This window comes from Vidua macroura, chromosome 26, assembly GCF_024509145.1.
Source record: "Vidua macroura isolate BioBank_ID:100142 chromosome 26, ASM2450914v1, whole genome shotgun sequence".
NCBI lineage: Eukaryota > Metazoa > Chordata > Aves > Passeriformes > Viduidae > Vidua > Vidua macroura.
Genome location: NC_071596.1, coordinates 2,002,194 through 2,021,399, shown reverse-complemented (window position 1 = coordinate 2,021,399; position 19,206 = coordinate 2,002,194). Strand labels below are relative to the sequence as shown.

The following is a 19,206-nucleotide window of genomic DNA, read 5'->3' as shown; positions in this document are numbered from 1 at the left end:
GATTGCCTCCATCCACATTCCTTCAGCTCCCACTGAATGCAGTTCATGACAGCAAAGGATTCATCTTGTCTTAGCCTGAGAGGAGGAAATGAGTGCTAAAAAGAGCCAGCCTGCCCTATGGTTATGGGCTTTATCAGGAGGGGCCTTTTGGCTGTCCCCAGCCTCTGGTGCAGGGCCTGTTCAGCATCCTCAGTTCCTCCAGCATGGTGACAATTCAGAGCTGAGCTGTTGGATTAGAGGGCTGGAGCCCCTCTGCTCTGGAGCCAGGCTGGGAGAGCTGGGGGTGCTCCCCTGGAGAGGAGAAGGCTCCAGGGAGAGCTCAGAGCCCCTGGCAGGGCCTGAAGGGGCTCCAGGAGAGCTGGAGAGGGACTGGGGACAAGGCCTGGAGGGACAGGACCCAGGGAATGGCTCCCAGTGCCAGAGGGCAGGGCTGGATGGGATATTGGGCAGGAATTGTTCCCTTTGAGGGTGGGCAGGCCCTGGCCCAGGGTGCCCAGAGCAGCTGTGGCTGCCCCTGGATCCCTGGCAGTGTCCAGGGAAGGTCAGGTTGGATGGGACTTGGAGCAGCCTGGGACAGGGGAAGGTGTCCCTGCCATGGCAGGGGATGGAGTAGAATCCCTTTAAAAAGTCCCAACTTGAAACACTCTCTGATATGATTCAGTGATAGAATTTCCTTGTCCCATTCCACCGTTGCTGAGTTGGTGCTGGTTAAAAACTTCCTGTTGAGTCACTGCTGGCAGATGGGAGGATTTGGGGTTGGTCTGCACCCTGAAGGCCAGGCCTGCTCTGTAGCAGCAGTGTGATGTACATCCTGCCCACTTCTGTCCCCATCTTAGAATCCCACGATGGTTTGGTTGGAAGGCACCATGAAGATCACCCAGTTCCAATCCTCTGCCACGGGCAGGGATGCCACTCACTAGACTGGGAAGCAGTTGAAAGGTTGCTACAACTCACAAGGGGCTGTTGTGCTGTCAGCTGGTTCTTCAGTTTAGCTTGTAATTGGGAAAAACTCCAGAGCTATTCCAGCTTCTCCAGGCTGTGGGATTAAGGATTGGCCTGTCCTGCTGGAGTTACACGAGCAGGATCAGCCCCAAATCTCTGCTGAGATTCAGGAAACCTCCTGAATGTGGGATTGCAGGGCTGTGGGGACAGGCCTGTGGCGGGCACAGCAGTGGGAATGCTGTGTGCACACACCCTGCAAGGGGAATCATCCTGGATCCAGCCAGAGCCTCCTGCCAGACTGGTTGGGTCGGAAGCTGCCGAGGGCCCTGCACGGAGCCCAGAGGTGACCGGAAGGTTGCTGCAGCATGGCTAATCCCAAGGAGTGCCTGTCCCTGTGGGACTGGGGAAATAACCCTGTTCCTCTGCTCCTCCCCAGCTGATCCACGGCACCGTGGTGGACACAGCCATCGTGTTCCCCCACCGCCTGGGGCTGCCCTACAAGCGGGCCCTGCGCACGCTGATGGCCGACTACCTCAAACGCATCATCCAGGACAACGGTGAGACCCCTGAGGGACCCCACTTCCTCCTGGCCGTGCTCTCCTCAGCCCTGCCTTCCCCTGCTCTCCCCAGTCCTCTTGCTCCTGGTGTTTTCTGCCCTGTGTGTGTGTGGTAGATGGGAATGTGCTGGCGTAAGAAGCCTCAGCCACAGCTTATTTCAGTGTGAGCCCTTTTCCGAGGGCAGAGCTCTCCCTGCTGCCCTCCCTGTGCTGAGTGGGACAAAGAAGTGGTGTGGGAAGGCTGAGGGTGGCTCTCCCAAGGCCAGGTCCTGCCCTCCCCTTCTCTCTCTGGCCAGCTGAGAAGGGCCAGCCTGTTGGAAATGGGGCCTGTTCCCTCCTGTCTTCCCTGAGCACATTGTAAACACTGCTGGGGAAGCTCCCAGCTGTTTCATAGCTGATGGTGTCAGGCTCAAGCCCAGCCAAAAGTGTGGGTTTAGTGGAAAAAAAGACATGTTTAACATTGGGAGTGTTCAGCCTCGAGAAGAAAAGGCTTTGGGGACTCTTTAAAGCTCCTTGCAGAGCCTGAAGGGGCTCCAGGAGAGCTGGAGAGGGACTGGGGACAAGGCCTGGAGGGACAGGACCCAGGGAATGGCTCCCAGTGCCAGAGGGCAGGGCTGGATGGGATATTGGGCAGGAATTGTTCCCTGGCAGGGTGGGCAGGCCCTGGCACTGGCTCTGGGTGCCCAGAGCAGCTGTGGCTGCCCCTGGATCCCTGGCAGTGCTCAAGGCCAGGCTGGACAGGGCTTGGAGCAGCCTGGGACAGTGGAAGGTGTTCCTGCCATGGCAGGGGTGGCACTGGAGGAGCTTGAACAAACCATAACCACAAACCATTCTGTGATTCTGTGGAATTCTTTTAATCCCTGGCTGTGGCTCAGGGTGCTCCCAGGTGTGGCTGTGGCTGCAGGGGCCAGGGAGCAGCTGGCTCTGCCTGGGGAACTCCCTGTGCTGAGCTGAGCTGAGCAGGCAGAGGGGTCACTGCCACGCCTGTGTTTGTGTCCCCAGTGGAAGGACACGACTCCAGTGAGGATGCCAGAGCCTGCATGGAGCTGATGGTGTGGAAGATCAGAGAGGATGCCAAGGTGAAGCGATGACCTGCGTTGTCTCTCTGCTGTTCTCCTGCACCTCTGTGAAGAAGCAGTGCAATAAATGCCCACAGCCACTCTGTCCCCCCGTGCCAGCAGCATGTTCCTGCTCCCCAGCCATCCCAGCAGGACTCCGGGACTCACACCTGCAGTCCCCCTGTCCAGGTGGTGGCTCTCGGATCCTCAGACTCCACCTGAGGGATTCTCTGTGGTCCAAGCACTGCCTTTTGGGCCTGGCAAGGTGGTTTTGAGTAGCACAACCAGAACGTCTTGGTTCCTAGAAGAAGCTTGTTAGAGGTAGGTTGGAGATGTGCAGAAGGATCTTTCTGGTTCAGTTAAAGGTAGATTGTTTACTTTTTTTTTTTTTTTTTTCCCCAAATATAACTTAAATTGCCTCTGTACTCCAAAGCAGTGTTTGGAGAGGGGGGAGATGGAAGAAGGTTGAGCAGGAAGCTCTGAGAAGCTGTGAGTGGATTGTGTAGCTGGTGTGGGAAGCAAGAGCTGAGGGTCAAGCACTTGGGAAGAGATCCTGGTGCAATCTCACTGGAGCTGCAGAAGAGGGAGGCTGGCCCTGAGCAGCTGGAGGGAGAGGAATGAGGTGGGATCTGGGAATTGCTGTGCCCCAGGTGATCTCCCTGCTGAGGGCTGGCTGGCACCTGGTTCTGCAGTCAGTGCAAAGGGGGAAATCATGAGTGTCCTACCTTGCCCAGACCTCAGGGAGCCACGAGGCAGGACAGGGACAAACAGCTCCCAGAGCCAGGGAGAGCCTGCATCCCATCACTGCAGGGTAGGACAAGGGTCCTTCCCTGACCCTCAGCTTCCAGCAGGGCCCCAGTGAGCTTGTGTTCAGGGAACAAGGATTTTGGGTGTGCAGGTAAGGTTGCACCTAAGGGTGACCTCAGCAGCGTGCAGGACTCCCCACCAGCCTGTCCCTGCTGCAGGGACTTGGTCCAGGCAAAAGCAATAGGGGAAAATCCTTCATTTCACCTCGCTTACATGTTGGGAGTTCTGCACAAAGCAAAGGACTCAGCTGTGTGTCTGGCACCTGGACTAAAGCAGCTGCTGAGTGTGACTGTCACTGGGGGAACTGGATGGCACTGGGGGGTCCCTCTGCCCCATCCCTGCTGCTGTCTGGGGACAGCAGAGCTGAGGGGAGCAATCCCCATGGACCCCATGGTCTCTCAGCTGGGGTCAGGGAGCACCTTCACCCCAGAGCAGTGACCCCTCACCCTCCCTGGCAGCACTGGCATTGTGTCCCTTGGTGGCTGCTGTGTCCCTGGCATGGGCTGGCTGTGTCAGTCTGGGGACAGCGGGGCAGAGGAGCTGCTGGGGTTTGGTTCTGTCAGAGCCAGGCCCTGCTCACTCCTTGTACCCCTGCGGGGCTCAGGGTCTGGGGACAGCTGTGTGTCCCCTGCATGTCCTGCTGAGCTGTCCCAGCCTGTGGGCAGGAGTGTGGGCTGGGCTGTGGTCCAGGACAGGGTGTCCTGCTCCAGCCCCAACGCTGGCCCTGGTGAACTCTCCCCATCCCACTGCTGCCCTCGGAGGCAGGGCCGTGGCTTCTCTGCCAGGCTCTGCGGGAGCCACCAGGAGAAGTGGGGCTGTAAAGACTCCTGGTGCTGCTCAGCCCATCTGTGTTTCCTCTGGCAGCCAGTTCCTTACCCCAGTTTTGGGGATGCAGCTCCCTGCTGCTCCCCCAGTGCTCCACATCCAGCTCTGCTCCTTCCCTGCCTTGGGGCTTCCATCCCAAGCAGCCTTGGGACACCTTGGGCTGTCCCCGTGTCCCACTGCCTGCAGGGAACAGTGCTGGTCCTGCCAGGCTGTGGGAGAGAGAGTTCAGCACTTCCCAGCTGGGGAGGGAAGGTTTGTTCCTGCTTCTGCCTCTTTGCCATGTTTATCCCCCATTTATCTTCACCCCTGGCTGCAGCGATGGAATGTCCCTGGAGCAGCCACACCAGGCCTCAGATCTGGCTCTTGCCTCTTGCCTGTTCCTCAACAGGCAGCCCCTGCTTCCCAGCCTTCCCACAGCAGCTCCTTCCCTGGGAAAGCCAGGACACGGCGTGTCCTGCTCTGGAGCTGCTTGGCTCCATCCCACCCGCTGGGGCAGGGGCAGGCAGGGCGTTCCTCCAGGCAGGAATCCTGCCAGGCCACGGCACCTCCATCAGTTCCCCTTCCTTTCCCCATGGTCCAGCCTAAACTGAGGCTTTTGGGGTGGGGAGTGGGAGGGTTGCCTGTGTCAAGGGATGTCCCTGGGAGAGTGGAATCATACCCAGGCACGCCATGGGTGTGGTCAGAGCCAGGCCTGGCCCAGGGCTGCTATCACCTCCCCAGGCACCAGAGGTTTGGTTGGGTTGTACAGAACGATTGTAACCTGTAACTTTTTGTAATTGTTTTTAATAAAAGAGTGTTGACTAGATGCACATTCCCGAGTCTGGGACTGCTCTGCCTGTGGATGGGTTGTGGAGGGGAGGTGCTGGAGCCATCCTGGAGCTGGGAGGGGCTGGACAGGCTGCCCAGGGGATCCTTCCCCAAGCTGGAGAAGTGGGTTCAACACGTCCACCTGGGTCTGGGCAACCCCAGCCCTGAGCACAGACTGGGAGATGAACTCAGGGAGAGCAGCCCTGGGGGAAGGATTGGGGTGTTGGTGGGTGAGAGGCTCAGCCTGCCCCGGCCATGGGCACTGACCCCAGGAACCCCCCTGGGCTGGGCTGAGCCCCCAGCGTGGGCAGCAGGGGAGGGGGGATTCTGCCCCTCTGCCCCGCTCAGGTGAGACCCCACCTGCAGAGCTGCCCCAGCCCTGGGGAACAACAGCAGGAGGACGTGGAGCTGCTGGAGCCAGGCCAGAGGAGCCACGGAGATGCTGCCAGGGCTGGAGCCCCTCTGCTCTGGAGCCAGGCTGGGAGAGCTGGGGGTGCTCCCCTGGAGAGGAGAAGGCTCCAGGGAGAGCTCAGAGCCCCTGGCAGGGCCTGAAGGGGCTCCAGGAGAGCTGGAGAGGGACTGGGGACAAGGCCTGGAGGGACAGGAGCCAGGGAATGGCTCCCAGTGCCAGAGGGCAGGGCTGGATGGGATATTGGGCAGGAATTGTTCCCTGTGAGGGTGGGCAGGCCCTGGCCCAGGGTGCCCAGAGCAGCTGTGGCTGCCCCTGGATCCCTGGAAGTGTCCAGGGAAGGTCAGGTTGGATGGGACTTGGAGCAGCCTGGGACAGTGGAAGGTGTCCCTGCCCACTGGATGGGATTTGCGGTCCCTTCCAACCCAAACCATTCCACGATTCTGTGACAGCGGTGGGGACAAGACCCCGTTCTGCTGCTTGGGTCTGGGGGGGACCCTGTGGGGTCCCCACGTGGCCCCTCTGGTGTGTCCCCCCACCACCACCACCACTCTGGCACAGGGTGACACAGGCACTCTCGGGGCACGGGCTGAGGTGTCAGTGGGGTCCCAGCCCCGAGGGGTCCCAGCCTGTCCCCCCTCTGCACTTTTGGAACCCGGCTGCTGCCCAATCCAAACCATTCTGTGACTCCTCGACCCCTTCAATTCCTGGCTGCTGTTCACAGAATTCACAGAATCACTGGGTTGGAAGAGACCTCCAAGATCATCGAGTCCAACCCAGCCCCAGCACCTCAACTGAACCCTGGCACCCAGTGCCACATCCAGGCTTTGTTAAACACATCCAGGGATGGGGACTCCACCACCTCCCCGGGCAGCCATTCCAGAATTTTATCACCCTTTCTGGAAAAAATCTTTTTCCTAATATCAAACCTATATTTCCCTTGGGGCAGCTTGAGACTGTGTCCTCTGGTTCTGTCGGTTCACTCCTCTGTGCAGCCCAGCCCAGCCTCCTCGAGCTCCCCCAGCTCCCTGCCCCTCCAGGACATCCTGCCCACCGGGATCCGAGGAACAGGAATGAAATCCGTGCCACTCCTGGAGACCACCCGATCCCAACGCCCTGGACTGAAGGAGGAGGGGGGGGGCCGTGGCCGGACCCTCACTCTGTGCAAACCCCCCCACCCCGAGGGGTGCCCGGGCAGCCGCCGGGCACATCCCGGCTCCTCCTGCCTCATCCCGGGGCCGGGATGGAGCCTCGGCATCCCCAGCCCTGCCAGGCTCCCCCCGGGCCCGTATCAATCTCCCAAATGGGGCAGGAATTCAAGTGCCAAGCCAAGGAGCTGATTCAGCACGGAGGAAGAGGTGAAGGTAAAAAGTTCAAATAAAAAAATAATGGGCCATTAGATGACCTCACTGGCAATGTGTTTTATTTAACGCGCGGCTGATGGCTCGCGGTGGCAGCGGCTGCTCCCGAGGCTGTGAAAGTCACGCCTGGCGCGTTCTCAGCCGCCTCCGCGGGCTTTTGTGGCACTGGCTGCTCCGGCAGTGACCTCCAGTCCCACCCCATCCACGAGGGTTCCTTTGCTCCCCCCTTGCAGGTCACCTGATGGCCCGAGGTGACATTAGGGAACCCCTGCAGTGACAAAACCATTTTGCTTTTTTTGCCTTTTTTTTCCCCTCTTTTGGAGCCTGGAGGGTGACAGGAACCCCTCAAGTCTCCAGGGTGAGGATGGAGGCAGGTGGGAATTTCAGGGTTATAAGAGCCGTGGTCCCAAGGGAGCAGCACTCACCCGGCCCCAGGCATGAGGAGGGACAGGAGGACACAAAGCCAGGTTGGACAGGGCTTGGAGCACCCTGGGACAGTGGTGGGTGTCCCTGCCGTGGCAGAGGTGGCCCTGGATGGGCTCTGAGGTCCCTCCCAACCCAAACCACTCTGGGATTTGATGACACCAAAGCATGTTCAGGATTTGTCTCAGAGGTCTGTCCCTCCCTGTTTCTCCCTCTTGCCTCCCAGGGCACTGCCAGAGTTGGGGCATCACCAACACAAGGGGTTTTCTTGCTCTCTGAAGCCTTCACCCCTTTTGGGTGGCTTTGCCTCTGGCTCTGAGCGTGGCTCCAGGGTTTGGCACAGCCCATCCCCACCTTGGTGTTCAGATGCTGCAGCTGAATTGGGAGAAGCAAAGGAGCAAAAAGAACCCCAGAACCCCATTCCTTCCCCTTCCCAAAGCCCTCTGGGATGAGCTGAAACCCGGGAGATGAAAGGGAGCAGCTTGCTGAGGAAAAGGCTCCATTTTCACCCCAGCAAGAGGAGAGGGGTGAGCTCAAGGTGCTGGTGGGTCACGAATCCTCCCACTTTGCCCCCCTCACAGGGGGCAGCCCCAGATTCCACGCTGTGTCCATATCCATGGAAATCACTTCTGGCCCCAGTCTGAGCTCTGCCAGTGAATTGGTGCTGCTGGTCTGGTCCTGAGAGCTCCAGGGTCCCCCACAGGGTCCCTGACAGCCCAGTCAGAGTGTCCCAGCCCTGCAGGAGGGCCCTGCCGGGCTTTCCCTGCCCCCTGACCTCACCCTTTCCTTCCCAAGGATGCAGGGACATCCCAAACCTGAACCAAAGCAGCCTCGGCCCCAAAGCTGCCCCTCACAGGGGGAGGGAGGTTTTGGGCAGCCCTGGGCTCGTGGGATGCTCAGGGTCATTGCATGTCCCTCCTTCAGCTGAGACCAGGCAGCTCAGCACACCCAGCCCCATCTGCAGATGTTCCAGGATTGGCAACAGGATCTGCCCTGTCACAGAATCACAGAATTCACAGAATCACGGTTGGAAGTTCTGCATCCCAGGTGCCCCACAACCTCTGCGGGCCCTGGTTCAGTCCCTCAGGTGTTCACAGCCCCCAGCCCACGCCCCAGTTCACAGAATCACAGAATCACTGGGTTGGAAGAGACCTCCAAGATCATCGAGTCCAACCCAGCCCCAGCACCTCAACTGAACCCTGGCACCCAGTGCCACATCCAGGCTTTGTTAAACACATCCAGGGATGGGGACTCCACCACCCCCCTGGGGAGGCCATTCCAGAAATTTACCACCCTTTCTGGAAAAAACTTCTTCCTAATATCAAACCTATATTTCCCTTGGGGCAGCTTGAGACTGTGTCCTCTGGTTCTGTCAGTTCCTGGAGAAAGAGCCCAACCCCACCTGAGCACAGCCACCTTTCAGGGAGTTGTAGAGTGATAAGGTCACCCCTGAGTCTCCTTTTCTCCAGGCTGAGCACCCCCAGCTCCCTCAGTTGTTCCTCACAGGGTTTGTGCTTCCAGCCCCTCTCCAGCCTCGTTGCCTCCTCTGGACGCGCTCGAGCATCTCAGTGTCCTTCCCAAATTTGTCCTGCAGCATCTCCCCCCAGCAAGGGACATGCACGGGTGTCTGTGTGTCACTCCCTGCCCCTGAGCCACCTGCTGCAGGTCAGAGGTGACCACGCTCATTGATCCTCTCGTTAAAGAGCTTTTCAGCACATTTTGTCCGGCCCCTCCAGGACGGGGAGCGCTGGGGCCGAGGCAGGGGTGAGTCCCTCCCGTGTCAGGGTCCCACGGCTGCGTGTGCAGGCAGGAAAGCTCCTCACTGCTGCCATCAGTGAGTGACCCCCCCTCTGCCACAGCCGGTGGGGACAAGGACCTCAGAGCAGCCCCTGCTGCCTCCGCTCTCCTCCTCACTCCAGACTTTTCTTGCCTGGACCCAGCACTGTCCTTGGCCGTGGTGCTGAGCCTGGGCACCTTGGCCACTGCTCAGTGCCCTGGGTTCTCCTGGGTGGCAGCAGGGGATGCCCGTGCTCCCACCAGGGGTGGCCCAGTGCCCCAAAGTGCAGTGCAGGGGGTCTGGGAGGCTCCCCAGGCATTGGGGTCCCTGTTGCCAGCCCTAAACCTGCCACAGGGCAAGCTGAGTGACACCTGTGTCACCACAGGGACCGGGGTCCTTCTGCAGCCTCCGGCCACCAGGGAGAGGTGAACTGGCCACGCTGGGGAGCAGGGGCTGCTGGTGGGCAAGAAACAGGGTCAGCACCAGTGACCAGCCCTGTCCCCTCCCTAGAGCTGTCCCCTGGCCTGTGGTGGCTGTGGGGTGGCTGGGGACAGAGGAAGAGGAGGGTGGAAGGAGCGGGAAGGAGGGCAGCAGCCACTGGTTGTGCAGGTTTTGGGAGGGGGGTTTTTGGGCGTTGGAGGCACGTTCTGGCTGCTGAGGGCATCACTCACTCCGGGCACCACCTTCGGACAGTTTGGGACACGAATGGGAGCCCAGGAGGTGTCAGCTGGAGGTTGGGGGATGCTCATGGGGCTGCCCTCAGGCTGGGAAACAACCCCTGTCCCACAGGGAAACACTCTGAATTTTTTTATTATTATTATTATTATTATTAATTTTATTATTATTATTATTATTTCTGAACAAATGGGGCTTTGTAGCTGCTGGGCCGCTCGGAACGGGGCACCTGGAGCCGCTCGGTGCTCGAGGAGAAGGAAAAACCTGGCTCGGAGGATGAACTCTTCCCTGGGAGCGCAGGGGCTGCAAGGGGGCAGCTCCTGGAGAGGGGACACACCGGGACAAACCCCGCAGTGCTGGGAGGGGACACACCGGGACAAACCCCGCGGTGCTGGGAGGGGACACACCGGGACAAACCCCGCGGTGCTGGGAGGGGACACACCGGGACAGCCACCGCAGCGCCCCAGGGACACCCTCTGCCCCGGCCTCCCGGCGCTCACTTAATTACACTGGAAGGGAGGGGGGGTGTCAGCTAATTGCAGAGGGCAATTGATTGGGAAAATGTCATCTTCACTGGCCTCTGTTGCCAGGGTGACCTCGGCCGTTCTCGATCCCGGGTGCCCAAAGCCACCCGCCGTGTGGGGACACACAGGAGTGGGATGTGGAAGTTCCTTTCCTTCCTCCAAAGGCAGCCCCGATGCTCCGGAAAGGGAGAGAGGGAGAGGAACCGGGGCACGCCGAGGTTTGGGAAGGAAGGGAGGGAGGGAGGGAGGGAGGGAGGGAGGGAAGGAAGGAAGGAAGGAAGGAAGGAAGGAAGGAAGGAAGGAAGGAAGGAAGGAAGGAAGGAAGGAAGGAAGGAAGGAAGGAAGGAAGGAAGGAAGGAAGGGAGGGAGGGAGGAAGGAAGGAAGGAAGGAAGGAAGGAAGGAAGGAAGGAAGGAAGGAAGGAAGGAAGGAAGGAAGGAAGGAAGGAAGGAAGGAAGGAAGGAAGGAAGGAAGGAAGGAAGGAAGGAAGGAAGGAAGGAAGGAAGGAAGGAAGGAAGGAAGGAAGGAAGGAAGGAAGGAAGGAAGGAAGGAAGGAAGGAAGGAAGGAAGGAAGGAAGGAAGGAAGGAAGGAAGGAAGGAAGGAAGGAAGGAAGGAAGGAAGGAAGGAAGGAAGGAAGGAAGGAAGGAAGGAAGGAAGGAATTGTGATAAATTGAGGCGAATAATTTGATTCAGCCTTTTTAAGGTCAATTAGAATTTTATTAATTACAGCAAGCAGTAGCAAGCAAAACAGCGCTGGGTGGGTAGGGGTCTCCAAGCCGCCCCTCCTGCAGTGTCCCACACTGCAGTGCCCCACACCACACTCCCCTTATTCAGTCTCTTTTATAGTTTCTTGGAGGTTTCTTCATTCGCGTCTCTTGCGATAGCGGTGGGCGTAGCTTGAGCATCCCTCTGCATCGTCTCTGCGTTGTGTCGAGGCAGGTGATCGCTGATTTCACAATCGGCTCTGGCCAGTGATGGGCGTACCCGGAGCACTCCTACATTGTCTAGTCCGGTGGCCATTGCCTGGTGGTCGCTGATTTCATAATCAGCTCCGGCCATCCCCCGACATCTTTAGCCTGTGTCTGCAAAAAAGCTACGAAAAGCTCCCTATATGGTGATTAATCATACTTGTGATCTTGAGGTTTTGCAATATGTCTATAGCCTTGCGGTTTGTAGCAGTTGCTTTTTTATTGTCCTCCCCTATCTCCTAACAAGCAGGCTAATCCCTTATACTTTAATTTTTATATTTCCTCCTTTAATATTCCAATTCTTTTGATGAACAAACAAGTTACCACAGTTTATCACGGAAGGCAGGAAGGCAGGCAGGAAGGAAGGAAGGCAGGCAGGCAGGAAGGCAGGCAGGAAGGAAGGAAGGAAGGAAGGAAGGAAGGAAGGCAGGAAGGAAGGAAGGCAGGAAGGAAGGAAGGCAGGAAGGAAGGCAGGAAGGCAGGAAGTTGCGGAAGGAAGTTGCGGAAGGAAGTTGCGGAAGGAAGGAAGGAAGGAAGGAAGGAAGGAAGGAAGGAAGGAAGGAAGGAAGGAAGTTGCGGAAGTTGCGGAAGTTGCGGAAGTTGCGGAAGGAGGGAAGGAAGGAAGGAAGGAAGGAAGGAAGGAAGGAAGGAAGGAAGGAAGGCAGGCAGGCAGGAAGGAAGGCAGGCAGGAAGGAAGGAAGGCAGGAAGGAAGGAAGGAAGGCAGGAAGGAAGGAAGGCAGGAAGGAAGGAAGGAAGGCAGGAAGGAAGGAAGGCAGGAAGGAAGGCAGGAAGTTGCGGAAGGAAGGAAGGAAGGAAGGCAGGCAGGAAGGAAGGAAGGCAGGAAGGAAGGCAGGAAGGCAGGAAGTTGCGGAAGGAAGTTGCGGAAGTTGCGGAAGTTGCGGAAGTTGCGGAAGTTGCGGAAGTTGCGGAAGTTGCGGAAGTTGCGGAAGTTGCGGAAGGAGGGAAGGAAGGAAGGAAGGAAGGAAGGAAGGAAGGAAGGAAGGAAGGAAGGAAGGAAGGAAGGAAGGAAGGAAGGAAGGAAGGAAGGAAGGAAGGAAGGAAGGAAGGAAGGAAGGAAGGAAGGAAGTTGCGGAAGTTGTGGAAGTTGCGGAAGTTGCGGAAGGAAGTTGCGGAAGTTGCGGAAGTTGCAGAAGTTGCGGAAGTTGCGGAAGGAAGGAAGGAAGGAAGGAAGGAAGGAAGGAAGGATCCTGGTTTGAAGGTTCTCCTGCCCACGGCCAGGGATGGAATGAGGTGGGATTGAATCCCTTCAAACCCAACCAGTCCCGGTTCCGTGACTCCCCATCCCAGCCCCGCTGTGCCCGGAGCTCTCTGCTCAGGCTGGACCCCCCTCAGCAGCCCCTGAGCTTTATTTCAGACATGTGCACCGTCACCAGCCCTGCAGGACACAGCTCGGCCCTTGGGCTCAGCTCAGCACAGCCCCGGGACAAAGCCTGGGTGAGGTTTGTCCCTCTTTGTCGGGAGCAGAGGAGCGACCTCAGGATGGGAATGTGCCCGAATCTGTCCCCACTGCTGGTCAGATGCTGCCAGAGCCACCCAGAGTGACAACATGGGGCACACAGGGCAACACAGAGATAGGTACGGGGACATGGGGACACGTGTGGGGACATTGGGACATGGGGACACATGTGGAGATAGCAGGACATGTACAGGGACACAGGGACACAGGGACAGGGGACATGTGTGGGAACAGGGGGATGTGAGGGCGTGCATGGGGACACAGGCCCATGAGGACACATATGGGGACATGGGGACATGTATGAGTTCTTTTCTGCAGATTTGTTTTTTTGTTGTTTGTGTTTCTGTGTAGAACTTTCTGTCTTTTTCTTTGTAATAATAGAAGTGGTTAGAGGTGGTGGTGTAGTTGGTAGTTTTGATTGTTATAAAATGGTGTTCCTGGTGCTGTGCGTGCTTGGTGTTGGGGGTTGTTATTTTGTTGTGTGGTAACTCTTCGTAAGGTGCTGTTATTTTGTTTTAAGGGAGTATGTTTAGTAATGATGTAAGATTTTGTATAAGTTTTTTGCTTTGGAGTTGGGACTTCTAAGTTTTTACTCGAATTTTCAGTTAAAAGTTCAGGCGGGTCGCTGTTTTGTTTAGGACTGTTATTTTTGACTTTGTAAAGTTCGTGTACAAGGTTGCACATGTGGACAGAGGGACATGTATAGGGACACGGGGACGTGTCTGGGGACACAAATGGGGACATGGGGACACAGGGACACAGCAGGCAGCGTTCAGGGAGCTCCTGGCTGTGCAGTAAATGCTTTATGGGCTGCGGGGCTGGCGCTGGGTGATCGCCTCTGGGTCCCTGCGGTTAATTGCAGGCAGTAATTAACGTAATGACGGCGATCGCGTCCTGCGGGTGTGCAGGATGGGTGCGGGGTGGACAGCAGGCTCTGGCCTCATTAGCTGCCGTCACTAGCGAGGTGGCCTCTGTCCCCAGCTGGGCTCGCAGTCCCGGTGCGGGCACTGCCCGGAGTGACTCCTTTGTGCCCTTTGTGCCTTCGGCCTCCTCTTCCTCGCTGTCCCCTTCTCCCGCCTTCCTCGGTGCCAAGGCACTGCCCAACCCCCCCCGAGCTGCTGCCACACCCGGGGGGGCTCGGGGGGGACCGGCGCTCCCCAGCGCCACCAGTCCAGCCCCGGGGCTGCCCAAACCTGCCCCGTGCCCACCCTGCCCGGGGATCCACCTGCCTCTCCTCTGGGACGGTGGCAGGGACACCCCGACCGTGTCACAGTGTCACCGTGTCCAGGAGCCCGGGCAGGTCCCACGGGAGCGGCTCCTGCCGCAGCAGCAGCAGCTCGGGTCGGTTTGAACCGAGACAATAAACCCGGGCAGGGGAGGGCAGCGGGGGCCCGGCCGCGGGCAGGGACGGGCAGGAGGGGAGGCGGGCAGGTCCCTGCGGAGGTGTGGCATGGGCTGTCCCCCACGGTCCCGCGTGGGGCAGGACGGGCGGCAGCAGTCCCGCTGGCGGCGGAGCCGGCAGGAGCGCGGGGCTCGTGGGGCTGTGCCCGGCACCGGTGCAGGTACGGGGACCCCGAGGGGAGCGTGGCGCGGCGACAGCCACGGCCGGGACCGCGGGGCCGCGGGGGGACGCGGCTGCCGCGCCCGTGGGGTCTCGGGGAGGAGCGGGGTGCCGGGGCAGCCCCTCGGCCGATGCCGCCCGGGCACGGAGCGGCGTTTGGGGATGGCGGATCCAGATCCAAGCGGCTGGAAACTAGGGCGAGCGGAGGGAAACTCATGGCTCGGGCACGTCCTGGGAGCTGGGGAAATAACCCTGGAGAGACTTTAATGATCCGCCCGGCCGGAGCGCGGGGGCGTTTCCGGCGTGCCGGGGACGGGAGGTGACAGCCATCCACCCGCTCAGCCCGTCCCGGGCCGCTGTCACTGTCGCCTGTCGCGATGGGTGACACGGGCTGGCCCGGGGGCGATGCCGGAGCGGGGCTGGCGGTGGCGGCGTCCCCCGGGCGGCTCTGGCTGGGGTCCCACTGGGACACTGGGGTCAGGAAAACAACAGCAGCACCCACGGCAGGGGTTACGGGACCGTGTGCCAGCCCGGGAAGGGACCAAAGGTCAGGCTGGTCCTGTCGCCGCCGGTTTTTGCGTGGGAAGGAGCAGGAGGGCACGGAGGGCACCGGGAACCCCCAGCTGTGGGCACTGCCCGTGCCGGGCGCTCCCAGCGCTCTCACACCCGTCCTGTACACAGCGGGAGCTCGGCGCTGAGCCGGTGATTTCAGGAACAAAACCTCCACAGAATTCCCGTGGCAGCGCTCGGAGCAGGCAGGGGCATAAATCTCCGCGGCTTTCACCAGCCTGCGCCAAACCCTCGTGGCGCCGTGCCCGGCCCTCCTTAAACCCGACTTCTGCTCAGCCATGCAAACCTCCAAGAGCCCAGAGCGGCACTTTTGGGGTGAGAAAGCTCTGCTTTGGGGCGTCTTAGCCGCCGGCAGCACCGCGGGGATGCTTCACAGCTGGAGCCCCCCGGGATGGGACAGTTCCTGCGGGATGGGACAGTCCTGCGGGATGGGACCTGCGGGATGGGACAGTCCCTGCGGGATGGGACAGTCCTGCGGGTTGGGACCTGTGGGATGGGACAGTCCTGCGGGATGGGACAGTTCCTGCGGGATGGGACAGTCCCTGCGGGATGGGACCGTCCCTGCGGGATGGGACAGTCCTGCGGGTTGGGACCTGCGGGATGGGACAGTTCCTGCGGGATGGGACCTGCGGGATGGGACAGTTCCTGCGGGATGGGACCTGCGGGATGGGACAGTTCCTGCGGGATGGGACCTGCGGGATGGGACAGTTCCTGCGGGATGGGACCTGCGGGATGGGACAGTTCCTGCGGGATGGGACCTGCGGGATGGGACAGTCCTGCGGGATGGGACAGTCCTGCGGGGCCGGGCAGAACGGCGGGTCCATCCCAGCTGTTGATCGGGGGGAACATCCCGTGGGGTAAGAACTCCATGCTGGGCTCGCTGAGGTGCGGGGCAGTGGTTGCAGGATGTCCTGTGCCTTTGGCCATCACTAGCCCTCCCTGGCCCCCCAGGGAGGCCCGGGCTGGGGCCAGAGCAGGGTTTGGCTGTCCAGGCTGTCCACCCGTGTGGCTGGGGCTGGCAGGGAGCCCTGGCACCAATTCCAGCCTGTTCCCGCCTCCCCAAAGTGCAGTTTTTATCTCTAATTACTGAGCTGACGAGTGACGTTTGTCAAGAGCTTTCTTGGAACCGAGATTTCTTGGATACCTTCTTGAAAATATTTTTCCAGTGCTTTGATTCACCTTTTTTTCCACTTTCCGTCTGCTCCAGGCCCTGGCAAGAGGCAGCACTCCCGGCTGCCTTTGCAGGGCACTCAGCCCCATGGAGTGTCCTATCCGTGCCAGCTGCAGGTGCTAAACAAGCTGTGCTTTTGTTTGGCACCGTTTGGGAACAGGGATGCTGTGGAGCTGCTGAGTGGAGCCTGGCTCGGCGTCCTGGTGATCCTGACCGGGCACAAAGGGGCTCAGAGATGCTCCTTTGTGGGTGGGACATCATGGATCAGCAGGATCATGGTGGGGACATGATGGATCAGCAGCTTCAGGCCTGAGCCTGAGCACGAGGGGACCAGGATAACCACAAATAAACCCAGGAATTCCAGTGTGGAACTCAGGGCAGGCTGGTCTGGAAGCAGAGCCCAGGAAAACACCTTGGCATTTCTCACTGTCTGCCTCACCCTAAATACCAGTGTCCTGGAGTGAGGGCAGGGAGTGAGCCACTGATCAGAGCCCCGAGGGCACAACCAGCGTTACTGGCCCTGAGCAGCCCCCTGGGACCCCCCACCCATCGCTCTGGGCTCGGGAAGCTCAGCCAGGGCTCAGTTCCAGACCAAGCTCCTAAGGTGGGTCTGGCTCCAGCTTGGCCAAAGTCCCGGGCCTTAGCCTTGGAGCTGTCTTGTCCCAAGGGATGGGCTGTGTGTCACCTTAGCCTTTGTCCCTTTGCAGTCTTGACTCTGGACTTCCCAGCCTGAGTCTGGGCCTCTCCACCAGGAGCTTGGCTGAGGCTGAGGCTCAGGGCTCATCCCAGCTGCCACCCCTGGTTGGGACCTTAGAATGAGTTGGACCTTAAATCCCATCCCATTCCACCCCTGCCATGGCAGGGACACCTTCCACTGTCCCAGGCTGCTTCAAGCCCCCTCCAACCTGGCCTGGGACACTTCCAGGGATGGGATCAGGGTTTGTGAGCAGGTGACTCAGTGTTCTCCATCCTGGATACCCTGAGGTTTGTCCTGTCTCCTGTAGGATTTTCCCTGTGGAGCAGCTGCCTCCACTGGGCCTGTATCCCTCAGCCTATTTATGGTCTTGGAGGAGATCCCCCATATCCCAATCCAGGGGAGCCCATCCCCCTGGTAGGAGGAGAGAGGGCAATGTCCTTGCCAGGAGCAGGGGATGGAGGGCTTTGGTGTCCCTCCTTTGTCCCCTTTGTACACAAAGAGAGAGTAAAACATGTGAAATGCCAGTTGTAAAACACTATAATACCTTAATAAATAATTCTTATCACAAAAAAATCACTGATTCACATTATACAATCAATATGTTAGCAGCAAGTGTTTGAAGGGTTAAGACAATACTTTTTAAACATTCATGTAATATTAACAATCACTATTTATTGGTATTACCTACAGGAAACAGAAACAAACAGAGGCTGCAAGCTCACCTGCCAGCAATCCCCAAAGCTCTGAGTCACTGGGGAATCAGCTGATGACCCTGCAGATAGGATCTGATTAAAGTTCCCCAAATGTTCTTTTCTTCAGAGACATTTTGGGTACATGAATCATGACTAACACTGGTATCGTTACATGGTGGTTTCACTCTCTGTGAAACACTTTTCACAGTAAAAGATTTCCATCTATGTCATATTTGGAATGGCATTGATTTGTAAAGTGTCTCCCTTTTCTGCACCTTGGGCAGCGATTCGGTGCTGTCACATTTTCCTCACACTCTGGGCAATATTTTGGTTGTATGCCCAAATTTTCCACGCTTTAAACGTGGCCTTCTGGCGAGTTCTGCTGCCATCATTTCTGTGGAATTGTCTTCTTGAGGAGTTCCATTGGAGAGCTGTGGGGTTTTTTTTGTCCTGCCTTTGTCCCTCTGCAATCAGATCCAGCCCTGTCTGTCTGCCAGGGTGTCCCCAGCTGGCAGCACCCCTGGACAAGGACACGAGCGGAGCACAGCAGGGAGGAAGGGGGAGATTGGCATTGCTCTGTGCCCAAATCCCATTTTGCCTAAACTGAGTGGTCACAGCCGGACTGGGCACTGAGGGGCTGCTGTGGGGTTTCTGTGTGGGAGAGATCTCATCCCTCCAGGTATCCCCCTGCTCCTCCTGCTCCCCCCTCACCTGTGGGACAAACAGGAGCAGGAGCTTTTCGGAGTGTCCCACCACCCCCAGCAGCTCCCTGAAACCCTTCCTTCCTCCTTTTGTTTGAGGAAACAAAGAAAGCAACATTTGGGGCCCAAATGTGCCCAGAGCAGCTGTGGCTGCCCCTGGATCCCTGGCAGTGCCCAAGGCCAGGCTGGACAGGGCTTGGAGCAGCCTGGGATGGTGGAAGGTTGTCCCCTGCCATGGCAGGGGTGGGATGGGATGGGCTTCAAGGTCCCTCCCAACGCAAACCATCCTGGGGCTTTGTGTGCTGAGCTCATTGGTGTCATTTAGGATCCAAGGACAGGGACAGCACCAAGTCCTGGGTGGTAAAGAAGGATTTTGTGGATCAAAGCTTCTTCTGGGCAAGCTCTTGGCTGCAGGGGCTGAGGTGCTGTTGGTGTTTGGGTCTCTTTGACCTGGAATGAGGATGGATGCCCAGGAGTGGCATCAGTGAGGTGTTGGGACAAACAATACCCACAGGAGCAAGAGGGAAGTTGATACTTTGGGTAAAAGAATAGAAAAAGTGATCAAAGGAGTGAGATAAGAGACGACGGTGGGATTATTTAATAGTGAAGTAATTAATGCTGTATCCCTCACTGCCTCCTTTCATGTGAGGATCACAAAGTGCTTCACAAACATGAATTAATCTTCCCTACTATCCCTGCAGGAAGGTCATGGGGCCACCAAGCGTGAGGGGAAATCCTGTCATTGATGGAGGTGGCTGCTCCCCCAGCAGGATGGGAGCTGGGGTGGGTGGCAGGGACTGGGAGAGCTCCAGTTCCTCACCAATGACTTCAGTGATTTCCTGTAGCTTCCAGAGGGCAAAAATGTCTTGGAGTTTTCACAGGCAGCTGGGATGGGCAAAGGCTGGTGGGAGAATGTCCCTCCCACAGGGTGTCCTGCCTGGAGCCCTGGGGAGCTGGAGCATCCCCAGTGGGGTCGCGCGCTGTGGTTGCTCAGTGTTTCAAAGACCCGTGGTTGTCCTTGTCCCCAGGTCCTGGCGGTGGTGCCAGCATGGCTGAGCAGGACCCAGCCACAGGCTGCCCACGTGGGAAGCAGCAGCTGCCAGGTCAGTGTGACGAGGGTGTGGTTTGGGGATTTTCCTGCTTTCAGATGGTTTATGAGGAAGCTGAATGTGGGACATGGGTGTGAAATGGGGAAGAGAAGAT

General features: G+C 58.5%; 2 protein-coding genes across 2 annotated transcripts in view; both read left to right on the top strand.

The window, feature by feature from the left end:
- The window catches only part of REXO1 (RNA exonuclease 1 homolog), a 44,119-nt gene extending 41,454 nt beyond the window's left edge, over positions 1-2,665 (top strand). Inside the window, exons 15-16 of the mRNA XM_053999348.1 lie at positions 1,379-1,499; positions 2,502-2,665. Coding sequence (XP_053855323.1) covers positions 1,379-1,499; positions 2,502-2,590 — 210 coding nt within the window. The 3' untranslated portion in view covers positions 2,591-2,665. The remainder of the gene's footprint in view (positions 1-1,378; positions 1,500-2,501) is intronic.
- A 12,626-nt stretch (positions 2,666-15,291) lies between these two features.
- The window catches only part of ATP8B3 (ATPase phospholipid transporting 8B3), a 26,954-nt gene continuing 23,039 nt past the window's right edge, over positions 15,292-19,206 (top strand). The window contains exons 1-2 of the mRNA XM_053999781.1: positions 15,292-15,594; positions 19,032-19,106. Coding sequence (XP_053855756.1) covers positions 15,292-15,594; positions 19,032-19,106 — 378 coding nt within the window. The remainder of the gene's footprint in view (positions 15,595-19,031; positions 19,107-19,206) is intronic.